The 23,889-nt window shown below is 32.8% G+C and overlaps 7 protein-coding genes across 7 annotated transcripts; 5 read left to right on the top strand and 2 right to left on the bottom strand.

Moving 5' to 3' along the window:
* The first annotated feature begins 439 nt into the window (after positions 1-439).
* Positions 440-20,311, top strand: LOC119610766. Its single transcript, XM_037966112.1, has 17 exons — positions 440-1,435; positions 1,737-3,325; positions 6,755-6,763; positions 7,268-7,557; positions 7,615-7,847; positions 7,913-8,854; positions 8,915-9,027; positions 9,679-9,991; positions 10,051-10,923; positions 11,604-11,855; positions 11,910-12,049; positions 13,210-13,750; positions 13,813-14,732; positions 15,016-15,445; positions 15,742-16,491; positions 18,840-19,346; positions 19,407-20,311. The coding sequence occupies exons 1-17, from the start codon at positions 566-568 to the stop codon at positions 20,148-20,150; spliced, it is 9,516 nt and encodes a 3,171-aa protein (XP_037822040.1). The 5' UTR covers positions 440-565; the 3' UTR covers positions 20,151-20,311.
* On the bottom strand, positions 3,498-6,511 carry LOC119610741 (zinc finger protein 271-like). The gene is made up of 3 exons (XM_037966086.1): positions 5,898-6,511; positions 4,995-5,834; positions 3,498-4,650 (listed from the first exon to the last, which is right to left on the bottom strand). The coding sequence occupies exons 1-3, from the start codon at positions 6,402-6,404 to the stop codon at positions 3,586-3,588; spliced, it is 2,412 nt and encodes an 803-aa protein (XP_037822014.1). The 5' UTR covers positions 6,405-6,511; the 3' UTR covers positions 3,498-3,585.
* LOC119610743 (gastrula zinc finger protein XlCGF26.1-like) lies at positions 7,046-9,224 on the top strand. Its single transcript, XM_037966087.1, has 2 exons — positions 7,046-7,847; positions 7,913-9,224. Exons 1-2 carry the CDS (start codon positions 7,146-7,148, stop codon positions 9,110-9,112), a joined length of 1,902 nt encoding a protein of 633 aa, XP_037822015.1. The 5' UTR covers positions 7,046-7,145; the 3' UTR covers positions 9,113-9,224.
* On the top strand, positions 9,508-11,161 carry LOC119610750 (zinc finger protein 501-like). The gene is made up of 2 exons (XM_037966094.1): positions 9,508-9,991; positions 10,051-11,161. Exons 1-2 carry the CDS (start codon positions 9,578-9,580, stop codon positions 10,975-10,977), a joined length of 1,341 nt encoding a protein of 446 aa, XP_037822022.1. The 5' UTR covers positions 9,508-9,577; the 3' UTR covers positions 10,978-11,161.
* LOC119610752 (zinc finger protein OZF-like) lies at positions 14,745-16,864 on the top strand. The gene is made up of 2 exons (XM_037966096.1): positions 14,745-15,445; positions 15,742-16,864. The coding sequence occupies exons 1-2, from the start codon at positions 14,990-14,992 to the stop codon at positions 16,537-16,539; spliced, it is 1,254 nt and encodes a 417-aa protein (XP_037822024.1). The 5' UTR covers positions 14,745-14,989; the 3' UTR covers positions 16,540-16,864.
* LOC119610754 (zinc finger protein 724-like) lies at positions 16,547-18,411 on the bottom strand. The gene is made up of 2 exons (XM_037966099.1): positions 17,940-18,411; positions 16,547-17,279 (listed from the first exon to the last, which is right to left on the bottom strand). The coding sequence occupies exons 1-2, from the start codon at positions 18,324-18,326 to the stop codon at positions 16,584-16,586; spliced, it is 1,083 nt and encodes a 360-aa protein (XP_037822027.1). The 5' UTR covers positions 18,327-18,411; the 3' UTR covers positions 16,547-16,583.
* An 806-nt stretch (positions 20,312-21,117) lies between the features above and the next one.
* Positions 21,118-22,878, top strand: LOC119610758 (zinc finger protein 37-like). The gene is given in 4 exon segments (XM_037966104.1): positions 21,118-21,684; positions 21,842-22,287; positions 22,290-22,566; positions 22,568-22,878. Coding segments are annotated over 3 exon segments (693 nt in total). The 5' UTR covers positions 21,118-21,684; positions 21,842-22,070; the 3' UTR covers positions 22,767-22,878.
* Positions 22,879-23,889: the final 1,011 nt, after the last annotated feature.

Raw genomic sequence — 23,889 nt, 5'->3', positions numbered from 1 at the left:
AAAGTCGATAGAATTCATAAGTGCGAGGGTGATGCAACATCACATGTACACAAATGTTTCCATCACTTTTTACATATTGCCCTTAAGAAAGTGATGGGAGCTTTGTTCTACGCAATGATGGGTATATTCTCAGTAGTGACAGTCAATTGACCGGTCAAATTACTGTCACTGTTCTTATAGGGATTATTTAATGGAACCAAAGTGGAATGAAACAAAAATCACATATTTTAGTATTACCAGATGTGAAAGAAAATATAACGTATAAATAAAACTAAATTAAATTATCGATTTAAATAATTAATTGTTTACAAATATGTTTTAAGTGAATAGTAAATCCATTAAATATACACATACTGTATTATTTAATAAAATAATTCCTTTGAATCTCTCTTCTATAACTCTCCAAAAAATTTATGTTCATATCCTTACCATCTGGCATCTCTACAAAACAAAGCTAAATTTTTGACAATGAAAACAAAAACAAACTCATTAATTTATAGAATTTTTCGAAAAAACGCCTAAAAAATGTTAATTAAATAAGAAAAATTCAACGAAACCTTCTAAAATGGACAATATTAAATTAGAGGAAATCGAACATACCTCCAACGGTGATCATATATATGCTGAAAAGCAGACTTGTGTACTGGAAGAAAATGATACACAATGTGGACATGTCTTCTATAATGAAAATACACGTTTGCTAAAGTTCTATTGTACCTTTTGTCGTGAAACTTATGATAATATTGAATATTTCTGTCAGCATCTAAGTGAACATTTAAAAGAGGAAAACCATGAGGAAATGGAAGGACAAGCGTATAAACAAGAGGAGCTGCAGGAGTTGATGGCACAGGAAGAAGAGTTGCTGGAGGAAGAGGAGGAAGTAGAGTTTTTGGCTGACCTAGAGGAATGTGTAGATAAAACTTTAGTTTCTGACAAAGAAATCAATGAATTGGATATGTCTTCCTATCCTCAAACCCAAACGGAGGATGACGATGAGGATACTCGAGATGCTTTTGAGTATGATGAGGAACTGGATAAACAATCACTTAACACTGAAATTTCAGGCCATAATTTTGTTACAGATGCTTTGCCTCTGGAACACGATTTAAACAATACCGAAATGCTTATAGAGGAAATAGAAGATGCTGATGAGATACGTGCCGAGGTAGAACAAGAAATGCGTGATACCTTGACAGAGGATAATAGTTATTTGCTATTAACGGATAACACTACTTCAAGAGATACAAACGATTATGTAGATAAGTTAAAAACGTCGACATTAGCATCCAGTCCTTCAGATAAAGTGAAAAGCGGCAATAGTTTTGAGGAATGTTTTATAAATGAAACAAATATCGATAAGATACGTTCGGAAGGGGTATGTGTGTTGAAAGAGAAAAATCCTAAAGAAAGTAATAGACTAACGCAAAAGAAAAGGGTGAGTTTTTATTTCTTGAATATTCTAAACTAGAATCTAGTCAATAATCTGGACTATAGACTAGTCTATAGTCTTCACTATAGTTTATACTAGGCTTTAGACTATAGTTTGTTCTATTGTATGCAATGCTTTGATTGTATGGACTATATTATAGTCTTGGATCTAGGTAATATTTTCTATTGTCTGGACTATAGAATAGTCTAGGGTCTAGGCTATAGTTTGTTCTAATGTCTGGACTATAGTATGCTGTATAGTCTGAACTTTATTCTTTATCTTATTTTCAATTTTCTCATTTTTATAGTCGAACATACAGGACTTATTACGTTTAAAACGTCGACGTAAAAAGGTCACCACGGTTAAAGTAATCGCCGTCAAGAATCGTATAGCAGAACTTTATGAACGCATACAAAATGAGCAGCAAAAATCCCAACAGATATTTTCCTCAGATATATTAAATGCACAAAATGAACAGGAAACTCAAGATGCTATAGAAAGTTTAATAGATAATGATGAAGTAGTAGAAACAAATAATAAGCTAAATCCAGCAACACAAACTGAAGAATCGAAAGCAAATACAAATGAAGTGACACGCAAAATAATAGGTGAAACTGTTATAACCTTAATACCGGAGGGAACTAAAATACCCAATAAACTGCCCTCGCCGGTTAGTAAAACTGTCAATAATGATTTAGTAAAAAGCGGATTAGGCCCCCCACTGAACACTGGCCGTTACAATCATTATAGAGGGCAAGAGGAGGGCAAGAATAAATTGGCTGTATGTCCGGCTTGTGGTAAAACTTTTCGCAGTCATTTCAGTCTAACTATACACAAACGTATACATTATCTCGAATCGGATAGTAGTGTTAAATTGGCACATAAGTGTTCGGACTGTGATGAACTTTTTAATAAATTAAGTCAACTGAAACATCATGTGGAGAGTGTCCACTATCCAGATGGGTTCATTTGCAAAATATGTAATCGTCAATTGAGTAGCCTTTCGTTGCTGGAAAGGCATATGGTTAAGGTCCATTTGGATCGTCCCTTTAACTGTAAACAATGTAATAAAAACTTTTCCGATCCACTTACCTTTGAAGAACATTTGGCTTCTCATAATTCGGGTGAAGTATTTAAATGCTCTACGTGTGGTCGCAAGTATTCCACGGAATACTTTTTAATGGAACATATGCGTAATCACAAAGAACAAGTGCCTCAAACTTGTGTGGTTTGCGGTAAAGTTACTTTGCGCATTACCCAACACATGAAAATACACACACCACGACCCAAACGTTTACTTAGTTGTTCGGTGTGTGGTAAAGTGTTTAATTTTAGTTCTGGTCTCAGTCATCATTTCAAAATTATGCATAAACTGCCTAGACCACCACCAAAACCTAAAAAGGAACAAACCAATAACACCATCAAACGTAAACGTCGTCCCCGCTCGAATGAAACGCGCAGTGTGAATCGTAAGAAACAATTATCACTAAACAGCTCATCAGAATCAGCGTTTATCATACCATCCGACAAATACTCACAGCAAATAATTGAAGAACAAATTGAAATTCCCCAACATGAAGTGTTTGACACTAGCACAGCCGCGTCCTTGTTAAATTTGGAAACTAAACAATCAGTAAATATAACAAATCCTAGTCAATCGTATATATCTCTTAGTCACAATCATAATCAAGATTTGGCGGCAACTGAACTACAGCCACCCGATGATGTGATTAATCATAAAGAGGAAGAAGCGAAACGTGTTATCGTTGAGCTTATACAAAATTCTACTTACACTTCATTCTTTCCCGATAATTTCTCTAGTGTATTAGAGGTAACACCTCCTATAGCTAGAGAAGAAACTATTTCAGCGGTAAATAGTATAGTGCATGACTGTTAGTATGTAGTTGTAGTTAAACTTATTTAATATTTAATATAATTAATAATTGTTAATGATTTTTCTAGCGCAAGGAAATGAAATGAATAATAAAATGCTTGAAAATATATTTTTCTAATCAAAGATATTTGAAATTTGAGGAATTATCTCAGAAAACCCTCCTCTTCCGTATTACAATTCAAAATAAAACTATTTATTCAAACAATCAATACTTAAATTATAAAGTAAATAACTAAATAATACTTCCTTGCTATTCATTAATTTAAAGTTTCTCGACTACCGAACTCTCTGCATTGTTTAATTCTTTATCGACCGTCAGATTATTAGCATCTCCATGCATACGTACCATATGACTGTTCAAACCGTTAAAGGTTTTGAAAATGTTATCACATAATTTACATTCAAATTTTCTATCATTCTTATGCGTTAAATTGTGGCGTTTCAAAGAGGTAAACATTTTATTACACAAATTACATTTGAATTTCTTTTTATCAGAGTTTTCCAAACTCTCAACTATTGAAGAATCAGTGGCACCATGAAATTGCCTTAAATGATTATCCAAACCATTGAGCCGTTTAAAAGTTTTATTACATTCTTCGCATTTGTATTTTTTTATCTTATTTGATGATGGATCGATTTTTTTCAAAGCATATTCCACAAAATTATCCGCAATAAGTATATCGGTTTGTATTTCATTTGTGGCTTTAGGTTCTCGATGCATACATCGCATATGATTGTCCAAACCGTTGTAGGTCTTAAATGCCTTATCGCACAATCTACATTTATAGTTTCTTTCGTTGGTATGGGTCTTTTTATGTCGACGCAATGCCTTGAAACTAGTAAAACCAGATTGGCATATTTCACATACATGAGAACGTGCGGTGGCATGTACGTTCATATGTTCTAGTAGGGCAGTATTTGATATGAACGTTTTTTCGCAAGTCATACACGAAAAAGGTCTTTCTCCCGTGTGTACCCGCTTGTGTATCACTAAAGTTGCTAGAGCAGCACACCGATAGCCACAAATATCACATACATTACGTTTATTATGTACTCGTGCGTGTAACTTTAGTCGTGCTTCGGTGGGGAAAGCTTTACCACAATTTTCAATATTACATATAAATGAAGCTTGCATGGTATGTACTTCCAGGTGTCGATTAAGATTTTTTTCACTTGCAAAAGTTCTACCACATTCTGTTCTAGGACAAGGAAATATTAGTATTTCATTGTTATCACTGGGTTGTTGTTGGTCTTCGTGCGAATTTTTCTGGGTATCGTGGCAAGAACTTTTACTGGAATTGTCATCTTTAGATATGTTTTGATTTAACTGTGGAAACAAATTTAATAGAAATATAGAAAATATTAAATAATTTATAGTCTAGTCTATAGTCTGGACTAAATTCTAGTCTATAGTTAAGTCTAGTTATAGTCTATAGTATAGTCTAGTTTACAGTCCAGACTATAGTCTAGTCAATAGTCTAGTCTATAGTATAGTCTATAGCCTAATCGTAAGTCTAGTGTATTGTCTAGATTTTGGTCTAGTATATAGTCTAATCTATAGCCTTGACTACAATCTATTGTCTATCCTATAGTCCAAACTATAGTGCAGTCTATAGTTCAGACTATAGTCTATGATATCCTATAAACTAGCAAAAAAAAATATTCACTTACCACATTGACTCGAACCCCTTCACTGCCTAATTCAATTGCATTACATTTTTCCTTCTTTTCAGCTAATTTGTTTAACTGAACTTTGTCTCTTATATGGCAATATTTCCTATGATTACTTAATCCTTTGGAGGTCGGAAAAACTTTATCACATAATGAACATTTCGTAGTACGTTTTGAATTATGTATGACCATATGACGATACAAATATCTATCATTAACAAACGAAGCACTACAAATCCTACAAACATGATTACCCGTTCTACGATGAACATGCATATGTTCTCCTAAGGCTGACTTTGATATAAAATGTTTTTTACATATGTCGCAGGAAAACGGTTTCTCGCCCGTGTGTCTACGTTTGTGTATGATCAATGTGGCATTGGAACAACAACTATAAGCACAAATATCACAAATATAATGTTTTTTATGGTTTTTAGAGTGTGCTAATAGACGTTGTTCGGTGGGGAATGCTTTCCGGCAATTTTCCTCAGCACATACAAAAGTTGCTGGCATTGTATGCAACTCAAGATGACGTTTTAGATTATCTATGCAGCTAAATATTCGTGTGCAATCGATGTTGGGACAGGGAATTTTTGGTTTTTCCTCACTATGAGATTTAAAGTGAATTTTAAGCTGTGATTGTCGTGAGTAACGTTTGTCACAGAGGGAGCATTTGTAACCCTTATGCATAGCTAGAACATGTCCATCCAAAATTTTTTTAATTGAAAATATCTCAGAACATTCAGGACAGTTATATTGTTTAGCTCGTCGTCTCGTCTCTGGTTCATCGCCAGAATTTTCTTCTGCATTTGATTCATCTTTAGACGTAGTTTTATTAAACTTAAGAAATATTTGTGTAAATTTATGTTGAGGTCTAAAAGAATTGTTTAAGTTACCACTTACCGCTTCCAATGTCTCTGCGCATTCCTTTCTACTATTTAGAGTTTTAGTTTTAAGCCTTCTCATTTTCTTTCGTTCCCTAACATCCGTTTTGATATGTAAAACCTTTAGCAAGGAACGATCAGTGCTGCTATCCTCAAAACTACTATTAGAATCTTGGAAATCATCTTCACTGTCATCGGACGACTCACTTGCTGTTGCCACCTGCTCCTCGTTCCAGTTTTCTGTAGGAGCTTCAAATTCTTCATTTTCACCGGCCGTTAAATGTTCTTGCTTTAGTTCCACTTCCCCCGCAATGGGATTATCATCAATATCTACTTGTTCTTTTAAAGTACAATTTTCTAAATGTACATCCAAAATATGTCCACGGAAATCTTCGAAGGCAAATAATTGTAAATTACAAAAGCAACAATAAATTGCGAAATCTTTAAAGTTGTTCCAATATATTTCGCCACATTTTCCATGTAATGGTGGTATTAAGTTGAAACCAGGAGATTCAACTTTTAACATGTTTATTATTTATTAAAATTTTTTTGTTTTGAAGTTGTAAAATTTCCTGGTTTTGTTTACATTACAAGAAATACATTCACAATAAATAAACGCTTTAGTGTTGACAACTTGTGTTGTGTCATATTTAGAGTAAATTAGTCGAAAACACGCTTTAATTTTAGTTTACGATTTTTTAAGCTTAAATATTTTCATTAAATAGGCACCAGCGCATAACAGCTTATTGTGAGTGTTTTAGTTAACAAATGGACAAAAATGTAAACAAAAGTATAAAATTGTAAACAGGTGGAAAAAATACGTAAATAATTTATAAAATAATTATCATATTAATAACATATTTTATTTATTTGAAGTTTGTTTGGGTAGCGCGATTTAACTGGTAGGGACATAAAGTTTTTAGCATTGTTTCTGGAATGGTTAATTTTTGTTTTTAATTTCCTTCCTGTTATTTGTTTTGCTATTGGTTAGCAGTTTTTTTACTAATAAATTAATAACATTCACAATAATGTATTTCTACAGTTGTCATTTAGTAATATCTACCTAAAAAAAACAAAAAAGCTCTTAAACTAAAATTACAGCGTTTTTTAGTTAACTAGCGGAGTTTTGCTTAAAGCCTAGTTGGCCTCACTAGCCTATTGTTTATATATTTTGCATAAAAGTAAACAAACCAATAAAATGCGGTTTTAGTAACAAAATACAAATAAATAATTACAAATATTTCATAAATTAGAATAAAAATTTACCATGTTCAGAGTTAATCCTCCTGTCCTCAATAAAGTTTCAAAATTTTCACAAAAATGTGGCGAAATATTTTGTTGTAACAACTTTAAAGAATTCTTTATTTATTGTGGGTTTTGTAATTTAAGATTGTTTGATTTCATGGATTTCTGTGAACATTTACTGGCTGAACATTTTCGAAATAATCAGCTAGAAGAACAAATAATAACAGAAGAAGTTGGTGTGGCCAGAAATGTTGATAATTTCGTAGAAGGGGAGTTAAAACTTAAGGAAGAACGGATATGGGCCAGTGAAAATGAAAAAGAGTTTGAAAATATTAATTTAAAAAAACAAACAATAATAGAAGATGTAACTGAGGAGATAATAAACAGTAATATTAATAATTTACTTTCCGAGGAGATAAAACTTAAGGAAGAAAGTATATTGGCCAGTGATGAAGAATTTCAAAATATTGATTTAAATAATCAAACAATAGTAAATGATATTGATGAGGATGTAGCCGGAGAGGTGAAACTTAAGGTAGAGTGGATAACGGCAAGTGACAATGAAGAAGAAAAGGAGGTTGAGAGTGAAGAGGATTTTGAAGATTTTGACAGTAATCTTCAGGAGGAAAGTACAGGTGATGTTTCCCTGCTTAAAGTATTACAAGTTGAGCCAGAACACATAAAACGGAACAAAAAAAACGAAAGAATAAATGCAGATGAAGCGGTAAGTGGGCAATGAAACAATTTTAAAGCAAAATTAAAGAAATATTAAATTTTACACTTTTATAGTTAAACCCAAATCTAAGTGAAGACCAATCAACAGACGAAAAAAATTGTGGCGATAAAGACGTTTTAAAAACTACAATAGAAAAACAGTATAAATGTACTGAATGCTGGGAAATTTTTCGCCTCAGGAAAATGCTGCAAGAACATGTTAACGTTATACATAAGGGTTACAAATGCCCACAATGCTCTAGACGATTTCAACATCAACGTGAACTTCGAAGACACCTAAAGTCACATCCTAACGAAATAAAAATGCCCTGCCCTTACGATAACTGCAGGCGCAGCTTTAATAAATTAGAAAATCTTAAATCTCATTTGGAGTTACATACAATGGAGGCTACTTTTGTGTGTAAAGTTGAAAACTGTCAAAGAGCATTTCCCACAGAGAAACGTTTAACAAATCACCTGTATTCACATAAAAAACATAATGAATGTGATATTTGTGGCTATAGATGTGCTGCTCCGTCGACTTTAATAATACACAAACGTACCCATCTAGGTGAGAGACCTTTTCAATGTGAGAGCTGTGAAAAACGTTTTATTTCGTTATCAGCCTTAAAGGGACATGCAAGTAATGTACATAATGAAACCAACACCAAATTGCCTTGTCCTAGACAAAATTGTGGACGAACATTTACAAATAGAAAAAATCTTCTGCGTCACCTTGAGGTCCATACCATTGAACCCACTTTCGTTTGTGATATAGAGAATTGTGGTAAAGCTTATCCAACACAGGCACGCCTAAGAGTACACCGTTATACACATAATAAACAGCATGTTTGTGACATTTGCGGCTATAGAAATTTTTGCGCCGCTACATTAGTTGTACACAAGCGCATCCACACCGGAGAGAAACCTTTTACTTGTACAGAATGCTTAAAAAGTTTTATATCGAAAAAAGTATTGCAGGATCATATGCTGGTTCATATTAGCACACGCTCTGAGGTTTGTATAATTTGTCAAGCTACTTTTAAAAGTTTCGCACATTTGCGCACGCATATACAGAGAGTACATAGCGGAAATAAAACTGGTAGAATTAAAGCAAAAATTATACGTATTGCTGATAGCAAAGATGAATATGCTGTTGAAAAGATTCCAACAGTAAATGCCACTAAAAAGTTTATCAAATGCCCGGAATGTTTTAAACCTTTTCAACGCGCCAAATGTTTAGATAAACATATGAAACAATTTCATGAATCTTAAGATCTATCATCCTTCGTTAAAAACTGAATTGTATTTATGTTAATGAAATATGCAGGAAGCACTAAGTTTACATCATGGAAATATGATAATTGAAACATGTACATACATATTTGTAATTATATATGTTTACGATAAATAAATAAAAAATGTTAACGATGTTATGAGGCACGTATTATTTATGAATTTCATTATTTACAAAAAAGCAACATAAAATTTGTTTTTGTTTACATCGTTTAAATACCTGTTGTGTTCACAATTAGCTATTGTGAATTAATTTCAGCGTGACATTTAAAGCAAATTCTGTAAACCCTGATTTTTTATATATAGAATTAGACAGCTGTTAAACAGCTGGCAAATATAAATAATTTGTACATATGTATATATATGTGAAAAAAGTAAATTGTAACAGGAAACTAAAAAAAAAAAATTATAAAAAAACTCAATACAATTTAACTGAAAAAAAAAATGTTAAAGAGCTTACCTCCTTGCCCGCTAAATTTACAAACAACAACAAAATGCGGGGAAATATTTTGTGATACTTTAAAAAATTTCACTATTTGCTGCAGTTTTTGCCAAATTAAATTATTTGCTTACGAAGATCTCCTGCAGCACATACAAAATGTACATTTTGACCACCTAACAAAAGAAGACTGTAATGAATTTCGCGAAAATAACGAATCTAAGGATGAAAAATGTGATGAAATATTGGAATCATTGGATAGTTGTGATATTTTATATGACTGCAATGAAAATGACGATGAGGTTAATTGTTCCGAAGAAGAAACAATGAAGGTGTTAAAAGTTAAACCTAAATTTAGCAAAATACCTAGAAGCGCTAAAGAAAGTAATATAGAGGAAGAAGGAAATCACTCGGAAGAGGTAATAAACAGATAATCCTTTAAGATATCGAATTAAACTTTATTCTAACTCTCCCATAGACGTCACAACTTTCTACTGCTTATGAAATAGGTGATCCTTATGCTCCAAACCAAAAATTCGAAGCTTTATTATGTCCCGATTGCCAGGAGTTATTTTTTCTTAAAAAGGAATATGATCAACATGTTGTTGAACAACACAGCGGTCATAAATGCCTGAAATGCGATATGCGCTTTCGTCACCGACATCACCTAAGACGACACTTACAAAATATGCACGAGGATAGCGACGAGCGGAAACATAGAAGATTAAAGCAACGAGTACCCTGCCCTTATACAGAATGCCCGAAAACTTTTGCTTTACAGGAATCCCTTAACTATCACCTAGAATTTCATACTATGAAATGTACTTTTGTGTGTGGTTTTGAAAATTGCAGCAGAAGTTTTCCAACGCAACAGCGTTTAGATCAACACCAAGAGAAACACACTATGGCACGTACGTTTGTATGTGATTTTGAAAATTGCGACAAAGCTTTTCCCAATAAAACCCGTTTAAAAGCTCACCAGGAAGTACATGCTCTAGCAAAACGCTTTATTTGTGATACTTGCGGCTATAGTTGCCGTGCCTCGACTATATTGCGCGTTCACAAACGTATACATACGGGCGAAAGACCTTTCACTTGTAAGATATGCGAAAATGCTTTTACCTCGCAGGCCACTCTTCACTTGCATATGAATACACATGCCACTATACGTCCATATGTTTGTCAGATTTGTCAGGCTACATTCGCCAATCGGCAGATACTTGATCGACATGCCTATACGCATGCGGAAGAGAAATTATTTAAATGTCAATTATGTGATAAAGCTTTTAAACAACCGGCTGGCTTGGATGGTCATATGAGACGTTTGCATTTGGAACCAAGACCAAAGAAAGTTAAATATTTTAAAAATATTACCAATTCCAGTGAAACAACCGAAACATTGTGAATAGAAAACATTTGTCAGTTACATTGAATGAATAATTTCTCAGTATTTTAAAAACAAACAAAAAATTTATGTATGTAATTGCCATAAAAATACTTGATAAAAATAATACCATAAAATAACTAACTCCCATAAATACTTAAAATAGCTATTGATGGTTTATTGTAAGAATTTTGTATGGAAAATCTTAAATAAATACGAATATGGAAGCAAGCACATAACTTTATTTTACGTACAGAATTTGACAAACGTCCGATAAAAGTCGACTTTTCGATTTATAGAACCGTTCAACATACTGCCTCTGTCTGCCATCTTTTGTAAATACATGCATGGTGATGTTAAATTCATTCACAATAAATGCAAGTCTGACAGTAGTTAAAAATAAGCAGCTGGACAATGTAAACAAAATATTAAAAAAGAAAAAAAAAAAAATAACAACAGGAAATTTAAAAAAAGCAAAAATTATTAAACGAATTAACTTAAAAATGTTAAAGATTTTACCGGCTTGCGTGCTAAATTTACAAACAACAACAAAATGCGGGGAAATATTTTGTGATACTTTAAAAAATGTCACTATTTGTTGTTGTTTTTGCCAAATTAAACTCTTTGCTTACGAAGATTTCCTACAGCACATACAAAATAAGCATTTTGAAAACATAACAATAGAATCTAATGAATTTGAAGATAATGAAGAGTTTAATATAGAAAACAGTGATGAACTGTTCGAAACATTGGAATGCTGTGAAATTTTATACGACTACAATGATAATGATAAAGAGGATAATAGTTCTGAAGAAGAAGAAGAAGAAACTCTAAAGGTAACGAGTATTGAACCTACAATTAGCAATACAATAGAGGAAGAGCAAAACCACTCGGAAGAGGTAATATATAGATACTAAATTAATTATTTGAAATAATTTTTAACTCTTTCACAGTCTTCACAACTTTCAATTATTAGGGAAAGAGATGATGAAGCCTCTCCTAAACAAAAAGATATCGAAACCTGTCCCGATTGCCAAGAAATATTTGTTCTTAAAAAGGAATATAATCAGCATGTTGTGGAGCAACATAATGGGCACAAGTGTCCCAAATGCATAATGCGCTTTCGACACCGGCATCACCTTAAACGGCACTTACAAAATATACACGACAAGGGGAAAACGAGTGTAAGATTTCCGCAAAGAGTTAACTGCCCCTACCCAGATTGTCCAAAAAGTTTTAGGTTTCAGGATTCCCTTAACTATCATCTAGAATTCCATACTATGAAATGTACTTTCGTATGTGATTTTGAAAATTGCACCAAAGTCTTTCCATCCCAACAGCGTTTAGAGCAACACCAAGAGAAACATACTACGGAACGAACGTTTGTATGTGATTTTGAAAATTGCAACAAAGCTTATCTCAATAAACGAAGTCTAGATGAGCACCGGGAGACACATGCCACAGCAAAAAGGTATATTTGTGATAATTGCGGTTATAGCTGTAGTAACACTACAACTTTGAAAATTCACAAGCGTACACATACGGGCGAAAGGCCTTTTCCATGTAAGATATGCGAAAAATCTTTTATCTCTCAGGCCAGACTTCACTTGCATATGAATACACATGCTGCCATACGTCCGCATGTTTGCCAGATATGTCAGGCTACATTTACCAATCGGAGTACAATGAAACGGCATACCCTTATACATTCGGAAGATAAATTATTTAAATGTCAATTATGTGATAAAGCTTTTAAGCAACCGAATGGCTTGGATGGTCATATGAGAGGTGTGCATGGGGAACCCAAACCAAAAAAAGACAAATAACTTTAAATAATTACAAATTTGAATTGCAAATATATGCAATTATTTGACAGTTACAACTCAAACCAGAACTTTTTACCTTTATTATAAATGATTGTTTCTCAGTTTTTTTTTTTAAGCCTTAAAAGACTTGAAATAAATATTACCACAAAATAACTTTAACAAATTAACTTTATGGTAAAACTATATAATCACTACACATCCGTCTGCCGATCACCACGAATTCTTTTACAAAATACTCGATTTGTAAACTTTGTTAGGACAATAAGACGACATCGACTTTTTCCAACAAAAAGTCGAATCTTTGTTTATTTTAATGTCGATTTATACAACCCTACAACACATAGTCTGCCATCTTTTGTAAATACATGGTGATGAAAAATTCATTCACAATAACTAAATGAAAGCACGTTCATTTTTTTAACATATAAAGTTTGACAGTTGTTAAAAATAAGCAGCTGGTCAAGATAAACAAAATAATAGAAAAGAAAAAAATTAACAACAGAAATTTAAAGAAAGCAAAAATTAACTTAAAAATGTTAAAGATTTTACCGTCTTGCGTGCTAAATTCACAAACAACAACAAAATGCGGGGAAATATTTTGTGATCCTTTAAAAAATGTCACTATTTGCTGTTGTTTTTGCCAAATTAAGCTATTTGCTTACGAAGATTTCCTACAGCACATACAAAATGAACATTTTGAAAACATAACAATAGAGACTAGTGAATTTGAAGATGATGAAGATTTAAATTCTAATGAATTTGAAGATAATGAAAACTATAACTCTAATGAGGATAACGAAGAGTTAAAGGCAGAAAATGGTGATGTTTTGGAAACATTGGAATGTTGTGAAATTTTATATGACATCAATGATAATGATGAAGATGCCAATAGTTTTGAAGAGGAATCAATGGATGTTGAACCTACAATTAGCGATACAATAGAGGAAGTGGAAGACCAGTCGGAAGAGGTAATCAATAGTTACTTTTGCAAATATATCTTTAATTAAACTTATTTTTAACCCTCCCACAGACATCAGTACTTTCTCCTATAAATAAAATAGATGAACCTGTCACTCCTAAACAAAAAAATGTCGAAACTTCCAATTGTCCCGATTGTCAAGAGTTATTTTTACTTAAAAAGGATTATGATCAGCATGTTGTGGAGCAACATGGTGGACATAAATGTTCCAAATGCGAAATGCGCTTTCGACATCGACATCACCTTAAACGTCACATACAAAATATACACGACAAGGGGAAAACGCATATTAAATTTAAACAGAGAGTGAACTGTCCTTACCCAGATTGTCCGAAAAGTTTTACTTTTGAAGAATCTCTTAACTATCATCTAGAATTCCATACTATGAAATGTACTTTTGTATGTGATTTTGAAAATTGCACCAAGGCATTCCCATCTCAACAGCGTTTGGAGCAACACCAAGAGAAGCATAATATGACACGAAAGTTTGTATGTGATTTTGAAAATTGCGGCAAAGCTTATCTCAGCAATCAGAGTCTAAAGGCACACAAGGAGATACACGCCCCAGCAAAAAGGTATATTTGTGATAATTGCGGCTATAGTTGTAGTACCTCTACCGCGTTGAAAATTCACAAGCGTACGCATACGGGCGAAAGGCCTTTTACTTGTAAGATATGTGAAAAATCTTTCACCTCTCAGGCCACTCTACATTATCATACCAATACCCATGTCACCATACGTCCACATGTTTGTGAGATATGTCAGGCTACATTTACTAATCGACATACAATGAAACGGCATATGCTTATACATTCGGAAGAGAAATTATTTAAATGTCAGTTATGTGATAAAGCTTTTAAACAACCTCAATGCTTGGATGGTCATATGAGAGGTGTACATTGGGAACCCAAACCAAAAAAAGTCAAAAATTTTAAAAATATTTCAAATTCCAGCGAAACAAACACAACATTGTGAATCGCAGTAAGACGGATTTAAAAGAAGATAGATTTAGTACGTCATATAAACAATTACAATATATTTCTTCATTATTTGACAAGTGTAAACAAAACAAACTTACAGCTGTTAATTTAACTTCATCTTATACAAAATTCGCCTTGTCTTCATTGTGAATGATTTGTTGTAGTATTTTGTAAACAAACAAAAATTGTAATTGTTTTAACTAAAAATAAAAAAATAAATTTATTGAAATTGAAAAAAAATCGACACCATGTTGAAACTATTAACATTTCCCAGCTACCTGCCAGCCACTACTACCAAATGTGGTGAAATATTTTGTCAAAATTTTAATGATTTCTCTATTTGTTGTGCATTTTGCCAAATGAAATCCTTTCAATTTGAGGAATTTCTACAGCATTTACAAAATATCCATATAAAAGATTATCGACAACAAATAGGAATGGTTGCAAATGAATATTTAGATATAGAGGTAAAGAATGAAAGTTTATTGTATGAAAAGAAAGGGGATTGCAAAGAGTGGCAGCCGCAGTTGGAAACACAAATGACAGATAATAGCGAAAATGATCAGGATATTGACGATGATAGAGTCGATAGTAGTGAAGAGGAAAAATTTAGGATTTTAAAGAAAACTAAGAGGAAAGTAATAAGAAAACGGAACAGCATACAAAGTCAATCTACGAGTTCAGAGGAAATGGATATGCCGGTGGTAAGTTTAAGTCGTAATCTTTTTTTAGATTCATTCTTTTAATTTTTGTACCTTACCTTCTAACTTAAGTCCAACTTAGATCTTTCTTAGATCAAGTTAAGCCTTTACTATAGTTTTACTAGTTTAGCTTCAGATTTTGTTCTTTTTATAGCCCGTATTTACATATATATCTCTTTTGTGTCCAGTTATGCTTCAGTCCTGTAGGTTATTTTAATGACTAGTACACATACATATAATCATAAATCTTTTTCAAATCTAGCTTTTAATTAATTTTTCAAATAATTTACTTTTTTTAGAATATTTCCAAATCACCTTTAAATGATTCCGCAAAAAATAAAGACGAAGAACGGGTCTCAAATACCAAGAAAAAACACAAAGACATAGAATACTCCTGCTCGGAATGCACAGAAATATTTGCACAGAAAAAAAATCTTGATCGCCATGTTATAGAACTGCATAATGGCTACAAATGTCCACAATGTGATAAACGTTTTGGACGCAGTTATCATGTAACATATCACCTAAAAACTCATACTATAGAAAAAAAATTCAAATGTCCCATGGAAAATTGTGGTCGAGGTTTTATAGACGAAGATTATCTTAAGCGGCACTTAGAGGTGCATACCATGGACCGTACGTTCATTTGTGAATTTGAAAACTGTGGCAAAGCTTTTCAAACCTATAGACGTTTGGCCTCCCATCAGTATAGACATCGTATACCTAAGAAATTTGTTTGCGATATGTGCGGTCACGGTTGTCGTTCTAATACCGAATTGATAACCCATCAACGAGTGCATACGGGAGAGAAACCATTTGCCTGTAAGGTGTGCAGTAAACCCTTCATATCGAAAACAGCTTTAACCGAACATATGATATCACATTCCGAAACTAGGCCTCATGTTTGCGGCATCTGCCAAGCAGCCTTTGCTAATCGTCGTGTACTAGTACGTCATAGTTTTATACATTCCGAGGAGAAAACATTTAAATGTAAATTATGTGAAAGTGCTTTTAAACATCCTAACTCTTTGCAGGGCCATATGCGCAATGTTCATGGTCAACCAAAACACAAAAGGGAGAAAAAAACAACAGATTGAATAGTTTTATATCAATAGTAATAGCAAATTTTAATAAATAATCTCTAACCTAAAGCACATTTCTTAAAATGTATACTTAACATGTGTTCCTTCAATTGACTCTGTTCCACAAATTTCTTATCACATTGTTCGCAGGAAAATTTCGCCATCCTATAGTGTTTCTTAAATTTATGTGTGCTCAACATGGAGGCCGTACGATAACGTTTCGGACATAAATCACAAGCAAATGATAAACTATAATCATCCAATTTATTGTGTACTTTACGCTTGTGAGTATCCAGCTGATTTGGGGTATAAAACATTTTAGTGCAATCATCACAGGCTATACAACGCTCTTGCGTATGACGTGTCTCATGACTAACTAATGCCGCCCGGTGTCCGAATTGTTTAGAACAAAATTGACATGTAAACGTTTCACGTTCGTTATGCGTATTTAAGTGACGCTGCAACGTTGTTATGGCACGAAATTGTCTGCCACAAACATCACATTGATGTGGTTTTAAACCGGTATGTATGTTGAGATGTGTGTCGAGTTGGTAACGTCTACGAAATGTTTTGCCACAATAACCGCAACTATTGGGTTGATTACGTGGTTTATATGGACGTTTTTCGTTTAGTTTCAAGTGGTGGGGTGAGAACGATTGCGACCAATCTAATTCGTCGTCGAATGTTTTTTCGTTATCAAAATTTGTGGGACTTTCGGTGAAAGTAACATTTATTTGATCGTCGTTAGATGTTAGCTAGAATTTAGGGTAAATAAATTATAAACAATATACTTTAAAACATAAAAAACCTAGAATTCTGCCTAAACTGGAAAATGAAAAACCACCTGTAATAGCTAAAAGGGTAATTTAAAAAGATCTAAGATAGAACCTAAATTAAGACTATAAAAAGAACTACGAGTGAAGCTGCACTATTCCTAGGACCAAACTTTAACTGGCACTTAAACAAGACTTACAACTGAAGGTAAATTGGGACTAAAGAAATCCCTCGAATTAAAGTTAAACTATGATTAAAACTAAACTTAGACTAAACTTACTATTAAAGATACTAAGTCTAAAGAAAGACCGACGATCTAGACCATACACTAGACTATAGTCTAGACAGTACACTATACTATTGTCCAGATAGTACACTAGACTATACTCTAGATCATACACTAGACTACAGTCTAGATTATAGAATAAACTATAGTCTAGATATAGACTATACTATATTCTAGAATATAGAATAGGCTATAGTCCAGATTATAGACTAAACTCTGGTCTAGATTATAGGCTAGACTATATTCTAGATTATAGACCAGTTTATTGACTAGCAGAGAGTTGTTTTTAACTTTTTGACTATAAAAAGACCTACGATTTCTTTTAGAAACTAATTATGATTTATCTATAACTTACATTTGCCTTAAAACTTTCCTGATCATCTTCCACTTTAAAATATAGTAATTCATCATAAGCTGTAACATCACCATAAATACCCTTATGTACTTCCTCAGTTCTGTGATTTAAAGCGTTCTTGTCTTTTATAGTTTCTGTTAATTCCTGTTTAACACATTTTGTAAGTTGTTGATCATTTTTGCTATTTAATTCATGTATATTTTCCATAAACTCTAACAAATGAGTATCCTGGAAATGTTTGGCAAAGTCCGGGTACTGTTTGTAGAGCTGTTGACATACTACACAAACTATATTAAAATTAGAGGTGAAATAATGTATTTCGGCACATTTTGTATAAGAGGAATACAACGATAAATCATTATTGATAATTGTTTGTAGTTTTAGCATTATTTTAAAGAAAAATATTATAACTGTTGTAAATTTTGTTGCTTACAATTGGATAAAGTCAAAGCAGAACAATAACAATAAGATAATGTCTCGCCGGCACTAAACTAACGCAGTTAAAAAAATCTCTCTTAAAGACAGGTGACAGAAAAGCTTTGATTTTTTGCATAAAATGCTTAAAACATATTTAATTTAACTTGTTTTACTTTTTCCTTTTTGTTTGTAAAACTTAAGTACATTTTTATTAACTTAAGCTGAAATTATTCTAACAATTTTATTTTTGTTTAAGCCAACGTCATTATAAAATTTTATCATCTCAGAACTCTGTTACAGCTGTTTATTTGTTTGTCAACAAATTATTGTGAATGATTTATACAGAATTTCTTGTTTATTTTTCCCTTTCTTGACAGATACACAAGGGTTAAATTTTCGTAAACAAATAAAAAAAAAATCACAAATTAAAACATTTTTGCTACTAGTGAAGAAAGAAGCAAGTGAAATAAGTTTTAATAAAAGACAAACATGTTAAAATTAATGCCCACATTTAATTTTAACACTCAACCCAAAACTAAATGTGGAGAAATATTCTGCCACAACTCCAACGATTTTACCGTCTACTGTACATTTTGCGAAATGAAATCTTTTTCCTTTGAGGATTTTCTAAAACATCTTAAAACTTTACATTTTGTTAGTGAAGTGTGTAAAAATGAAGGCACAACATATTGCCCCACCAAGTTGGAAACTGAAGAGGACAAAATATATGATACTTTAATAAAATCGTATGATAATGCTGATGAGGAAGACCAGGCAGATTTCGAAAATACTGCTCTAGATGATAGAAATTTTGATGATGATGCTGATTACTGTGATAATGATAGTTATGATGAGCCTTTGGTAGTATTAAAGAAAAAACTAGTTAAGCAAAGAAGCAAAAGGTGTAAAACTAAAACGGAAAGCAAAAGTGACCAGAGTGAAGAAGAGGATTTTAGAGATTTTGATACTGATGAGGAATTTAAGCCTAGGGTGAGTATTGTTATTACAAATTACACAAATGAATGCTCCAAAATATTGAAATGCTTGCAGTTATTTGAAAATTCTGCTGTTCATAGCTGCTCTCAATGTGGTCAATCCTTTAAAACTGCCGGCCTTCTACGCAGCCACCTCAATCGTATGCACGATGATAAATCCTCGGAAAACTCTCTTAAAAAAGAAGGCAAGCAGATACCTTGCAATGAATGTGATCAAATATTTCCCAGTAAAAAATCTCTCTACGGACACATTGTAGACTATCACATGGGATTTAAGTGTTCCATGTGCGACAAACGTTTTAAACAGTTGCAACAACGTGATCGTCATGAATTTTGTCATACCGCAGCTCGTGTCTTCTCCTGTCAGATCGAGGGTTGCGACAAAAGCTTTACCCACAAATATTATTTACAGCGCCACCTGGACAGTCATAATAAGGAGCGTAAATTTGTATGTGATTTTGAGAATTGCAGTAAAGCTTTTCACACTTTACGTTGTTTGAAAGCGCACAAAAATCGTCATACTAAACCAAAAAATCTGATATGTGATACTTGTGGCTATACCTGTCGCGAATACGATCGTTTGCGTATACATCAACGGGTGCATACGGGGGAGAAACCTTATGGTTGTCAAGAGTGTGGTAAAAGATTTACCAGTAATGCAGCTCTTTTGGAACATACAGCCTCGCATACCGGTATACGTTCACATATTTGTAGTCAGTGTAATGCAACATTTACACGCCAGAAATCGTTACATCAACATAGACTGAAATGTACAGCTAGTGCGGTGTCTGCAACGTGAAAAGTTTAAAAAAAGGTAGTGTAAAAAACATTCTATAATAAGAATTTTAGGTGTACGAAAATCATCTTTTAAGGATTCTAGCATGGCTTGAAAGAAGCGTTTAAGATGGTGGCAAGCGAATGTTTCCAACCGACAAGGCGAAATGTAAGAAGGAATAAAAAGAAAAATGCGTTTCTCGCAGAGGCTTTGTAAAATAACTATTACCCTGCACACTCTTCTGAAAATGTCAATATCCCTTATATTACCTGAGTTATCAATTAAATTAGACTTTTCCAGCGTGATTATCAATAATACATTTACATAAATGCCATTTTTGCGCTGTACATAGATGTCATCTAATTCGACATTGATAAAAGCATTTAAAACGTGACATTAGATGAAGATTTAATGGTTGCAGTCACAAAACTTAATGAACAAACCATTCTCTACAATGTTTATTATTAGGAGCTGCTATAATTTTGTGGATTGGTAACTAAAATATTGACTTGCCTGCCCCCAGGTGCCAGTACTTGCTGGCCATTATATGGCTCCGACAGTTTATATCATGTACATAAATTATTAATGTAAAGTTTTAGCTTATTAATATAAACAAATTATTTCCACCTAAAAATATTGTTTAAATATAGAAAGAATGCCCTCAAAGTTAGAATTAAGATATACATACATATTTACTTGTATCCCAAAGTATTTAATTACTTTATCTGTGATTTGTAATTCATTTTATTTGAATAATGTTGTAAATTTATCATTTTAAATTCTAACCGATTTCGCCCTTAAAAATCACAATAATAATTTTGACAATCCTGTGTGTTATTGTGAATTATTGAAAGTTATTGAAATTATAATGTACTTTTTCATTTTAAACTGTTACCTTTATGCTGGCAGTGCTGTCTGTCATTTGTGTTAAGTTATTGTGAATAATATATTATTAAAATCTAAACAAAAATATTTTTTTGCCTTCGTTTAGTACACACACATACATAAAGGGTTAATTAACAAAACAAAAAATATAATTTAAAAAAATACCCAATATTTTGAAAGCTTTTTAACTAGTGGACCAATAGAATGTTAAAAATTCTACCCTTAGCTAATTTAAGCCAACAGGCAAAAGCCAAATGTGGCGAAATCTTTTGTCACAGTTCCACAGACTTCACCATCTATTGCAGCTTCTGCGATATAAAAGCCTTTACCTATGAGGATTTCCTGTTGCACGTACAAAATGTGCATTTTGAAAATAATATTTTAAAAACGACAGTATTTGAATGTAGACGTTAAGGCGGAAAACAAAGCAGGCAATTTTATTGCAGGAGAACAGTTGTGGCATAATTTCGAACAAATACAGGATGACTCGCAAAACTTTGGGGATGATGATGACTTTGGGAAAGATGAGTATGAAGAGGAAATAGAGACGGTATTAAAGAAAGAAAAAAATCTATTGGAAATAACAAAAAAACTATTGAAACGCAAGAGTTACAAAGAGAGCGATGAAGGAGAGGATAATGATCATACATATGATGAAGATTTCAAACAATAGGTAAATAGCCAAGACTTTCATTTATAACTCTAAACGGCGCAGATTTATTTATTTGAATACTTTAGGAATTTATAACTTCTTAGCCGTTTGGAGAGCTAAATGAGTTCAGTGAGTATTCAGTTAATTTAAATAGCTTCAAAATTTCCTTTGAAAACAGTTAAATAAAAGAACCAGTACAAAAGAAGCGACAGAGGAAACCAACTTTAAATGCAACGACTGTGGAAAAGACTTTAAAAATCAGGCACTTTTGAAAATACATTTTAAACGTAAACATGAGAAGAAATCGGCCCAGTGTTTAGAAGAAAACGACAAGCAAGATCAGGAACAAATGTGTTCAGAATGTGTCCCAGTGTTTAGAAGAAAACGGCAAGCAAGATCGGGAACAAATGTGTCCAGAATGTGAACTATTGTTTTCCAATAAAAAACATTTGGATAAATATGTATTTGCTAAACATGGTGGCAACAAATGTGCGTATTGTGAAAGACGTTTCAAACATTCTCACCAATGCAAATGCCACGAACAAACGCACACCACGGAACGGCTTCTTATTTGCCCTAATGAGAACTGTGGCAAGAGTTATGTAGAAAATGTCTATCTAAAACGCCCCTGGAAAGTTGTGGAAAAGAGTTTGGCAATCTATACATAAACGAATCCAAAGTTTTGATTTGTGATACCTGCGGCTATAGTTGTCATGCAAAGGAAACTTTACGGCTACATCAACGTATACACACTGGCGAAAGACCTTTTACCTGTGAGGTGTGCTCTAAACGTTTCATGTCCAAGTCTGCCTTGGCTGAACACATGCCCTTCCATTCAAGCAATCGTCCGCATGTCTGTAAAGTTTGTGATGCTTCATTTGCCCTGCCAAAAGCTCTCCATCATCAGTTATTTGCATTCGGATGTTAAAAAATGTCGCTGTAAAATCTGTGACACAGCCTATAAACAGGCCAACGGATTGGCCGGTCATATCCATAAACATCGCGAGGAGGGCATGATGTCTATGTTGCCCGAACAACAAACTATGTCAACGGCGCCTACAGCTGTGGCTGTTCCAGCTAGCTACGCGTTTTTGTCATTTTAGTTTAATTTGTACAGTAAAAAAAAAACTATTTAAAAGTACAATTTTAATAAAATATTTATAAAACGTTTCAATTGTAAACTAAATTTTGTTAAAATTTCAACTGTTTAAAAAATGTCCCTTGATGGGAAATTTTTGTTTTAAGTACATTTATAAAAAAAATTATAAATTTTTTCAATAATTTTCAAATGTTAGTAGGGTTCTATAGTTGAAACGAAAAGTCGACTTTTCGACTTTTTTCATTTAGTTAAAAGTCGACTTTTCGACTTTTTGCATTTATGAAAAGTCGATTTTTCGACTTTTTTCATTTAAATAAAAGTCGACTTTTAGACTTTTCGACTATAAGTATTTTAAAAATAGTCGACTTTTCGACTTTTTCCGACTTTTTTCCACTTTTCGACTTTTTCCGACTTTTCGACTATTTTCGACTTCTTTCTACTTTTTTTCGACTATTTTTTGACTTTTTTTCGAGTTTTTCCGACTATTTTAGAGTTTTTGACTTTTTTTTTCCACTTTTTTAAAATTTTTGACTATTTTTGACTTGTTTCTACAATTTTCGATTTTTCGATTTTTTCGACTTTTTGACTATTTTCGACTTCTTTCTACTTTTTTCCGACTATTTTTTGACTTTTTTTCGAGTTTTTCCGACTATTTTAGAGTTTTTGACTTTTTTTCCACTTTTTTAAAATTTTTGACTATTTTTGACTTGTTTCTACAATTTTCGATTTTTCGACTTTTTCCGACTTTTCGACTTTTTTCGACTTTTTTCGACTTTTTTCGACTTTTTCCGACTTTTCGACTTTTTACGACTTCTCGACTTTTTTCGACTTATCGACTTTTCGACTTTTATTCACAAAGTCGACTTTTCGACTTTTTTCACAGACGATAATCGAGTTATCGACTTTTTTGGAACAAAATAGTCGACTTCGACTTTTCGACTTTTTTCGATTATTCGAAAGTCGATTTATAGAACCCTAAATGTTAGTAAAAAAATTTAAATTACCCTGATGAGGAAAAATTTCCTTTAAGGGAAATTTTATTTTTAAAGCAGGATTATCAAAATTATATATCAATTATTTTTATTATTCAATATGTAAAATGATTATAAAAAAAAATTAAAATTTCC

Source organism: Lucilia sericata, unplaced genomic scaffold (genome assembly GCF_015586225.1).
Source record: "Lucilia sericata isolate MDLA Ls3-8-SP2 unplaced genomic scaffold, ASM1558622v1 Contig001272F_arrow, whole genome shotgun sequence".
Taxonomy (NCBI): Eukaryota; Metazoa; Arthropoda; class Insecta; order Diptera; family Calliphoridae; genus Lucilia; species Lucilia sericata.
Note: the sequence above shows the minus strand (reverse complement) of the source record. Positions and strands in the feature narration are given on the sequence as shown.

Bases quoted from the DNA above. Each gene is read 5' to 3' on its own strand.
- LOC119610766 (XM_037966112.1), top strand. From the start codon at position 566: ATGGACAATATTAAATTAGAGGAAATCGAACATACCTCCAACGGTGAT. The intron at 7,558-7,614 runs GTATATTGGCCA...ATCAAACAATAG, and splicing joins GATAAAACTTAAGGAAGAAA to TAAATGATATTGATGAGGAT. The intron at 9,028-9,678 runs GTTTATCAAATG...TATTTGCTGCAG, and splicing joins ACAGTAAATGCCACTAAAAA to TTTTTGCCAAATTAAATTAT.
- LOC119610741 (XM_037966086.1), bottom strand. From the start codon at position 6,404: ATGTTAAAAGTTGAATCTCCTGGTTTCAACTTAATACCACCATTACAT. The intron at 5,835-5,897 runs GTAAGTGGTAAC...ATATTTCTTAAG, and splicing joins GCGCAGAGACATTGGAAGCG to TTTAATAAAACTACGTCTAA. The intron at 4,651-4,994 runs GTAAGTGAATAT...TTGTTTCCACAG, and splicing joins AAGGGGTTCGAGTCAATGTG to TTAAATCAAAACATATCTAA.
- LOC119610743 (XM_037966087.1), top strand. From the start codon at position 7,146: ATGTTCAGAGTTAATCCTCCTGTCCTCAATAAAGTTTCAAAATTTTCA. The intron at 7,848-7,912 runs GTAAGTGGGCAA...ACACTTTTATAG, and splicing joins GAATAAATGCAGATGAAGCG to TTAAACCCAAATCTAAGTGA.
- LOC119610750 (XM_037966094.1), top strand. From the start codon at position 9,578: ATGTTAAAGAGCTTACCTCCTTGCCCGCTAAATTTACAAACAACAACA. The intron at 9,992-10,050 runs GTAATAAACAGA...ACTCTCCCATAG, and splicing joins AAGGAAATCACTCGGAAGAG to ACGTCACAACTTTCTACTGC.
- LOC119610752 (XM_037966096.1), top strand. From the start codon at position 14,990: ATGTTGAAACTATTAACATTTCCCAGCTACCTGCCAGCCACTACTACC. The intron at 15,446-15,741 runs GTAAGTTTAAGT...TACTTTTTTTAG, and splicing joins AGGAAATGGATATGCCGGTG to AATATTTCCAAATCACCTTT.
- LOC119610754 (XM_037966099.1), bottom strand. From the start codon at position 18,326: ATGCTAAAACTACAAACAATTATCAATAATGATTTATCGTTGTATTCC. The intron at 17,280-17,939 runs GTAAGTTATAGA...CCTAAATTCTAG, and splicing joins AGGAAAGTTTTAAGGCAAAT to CTAACATCTAACGACGATCA.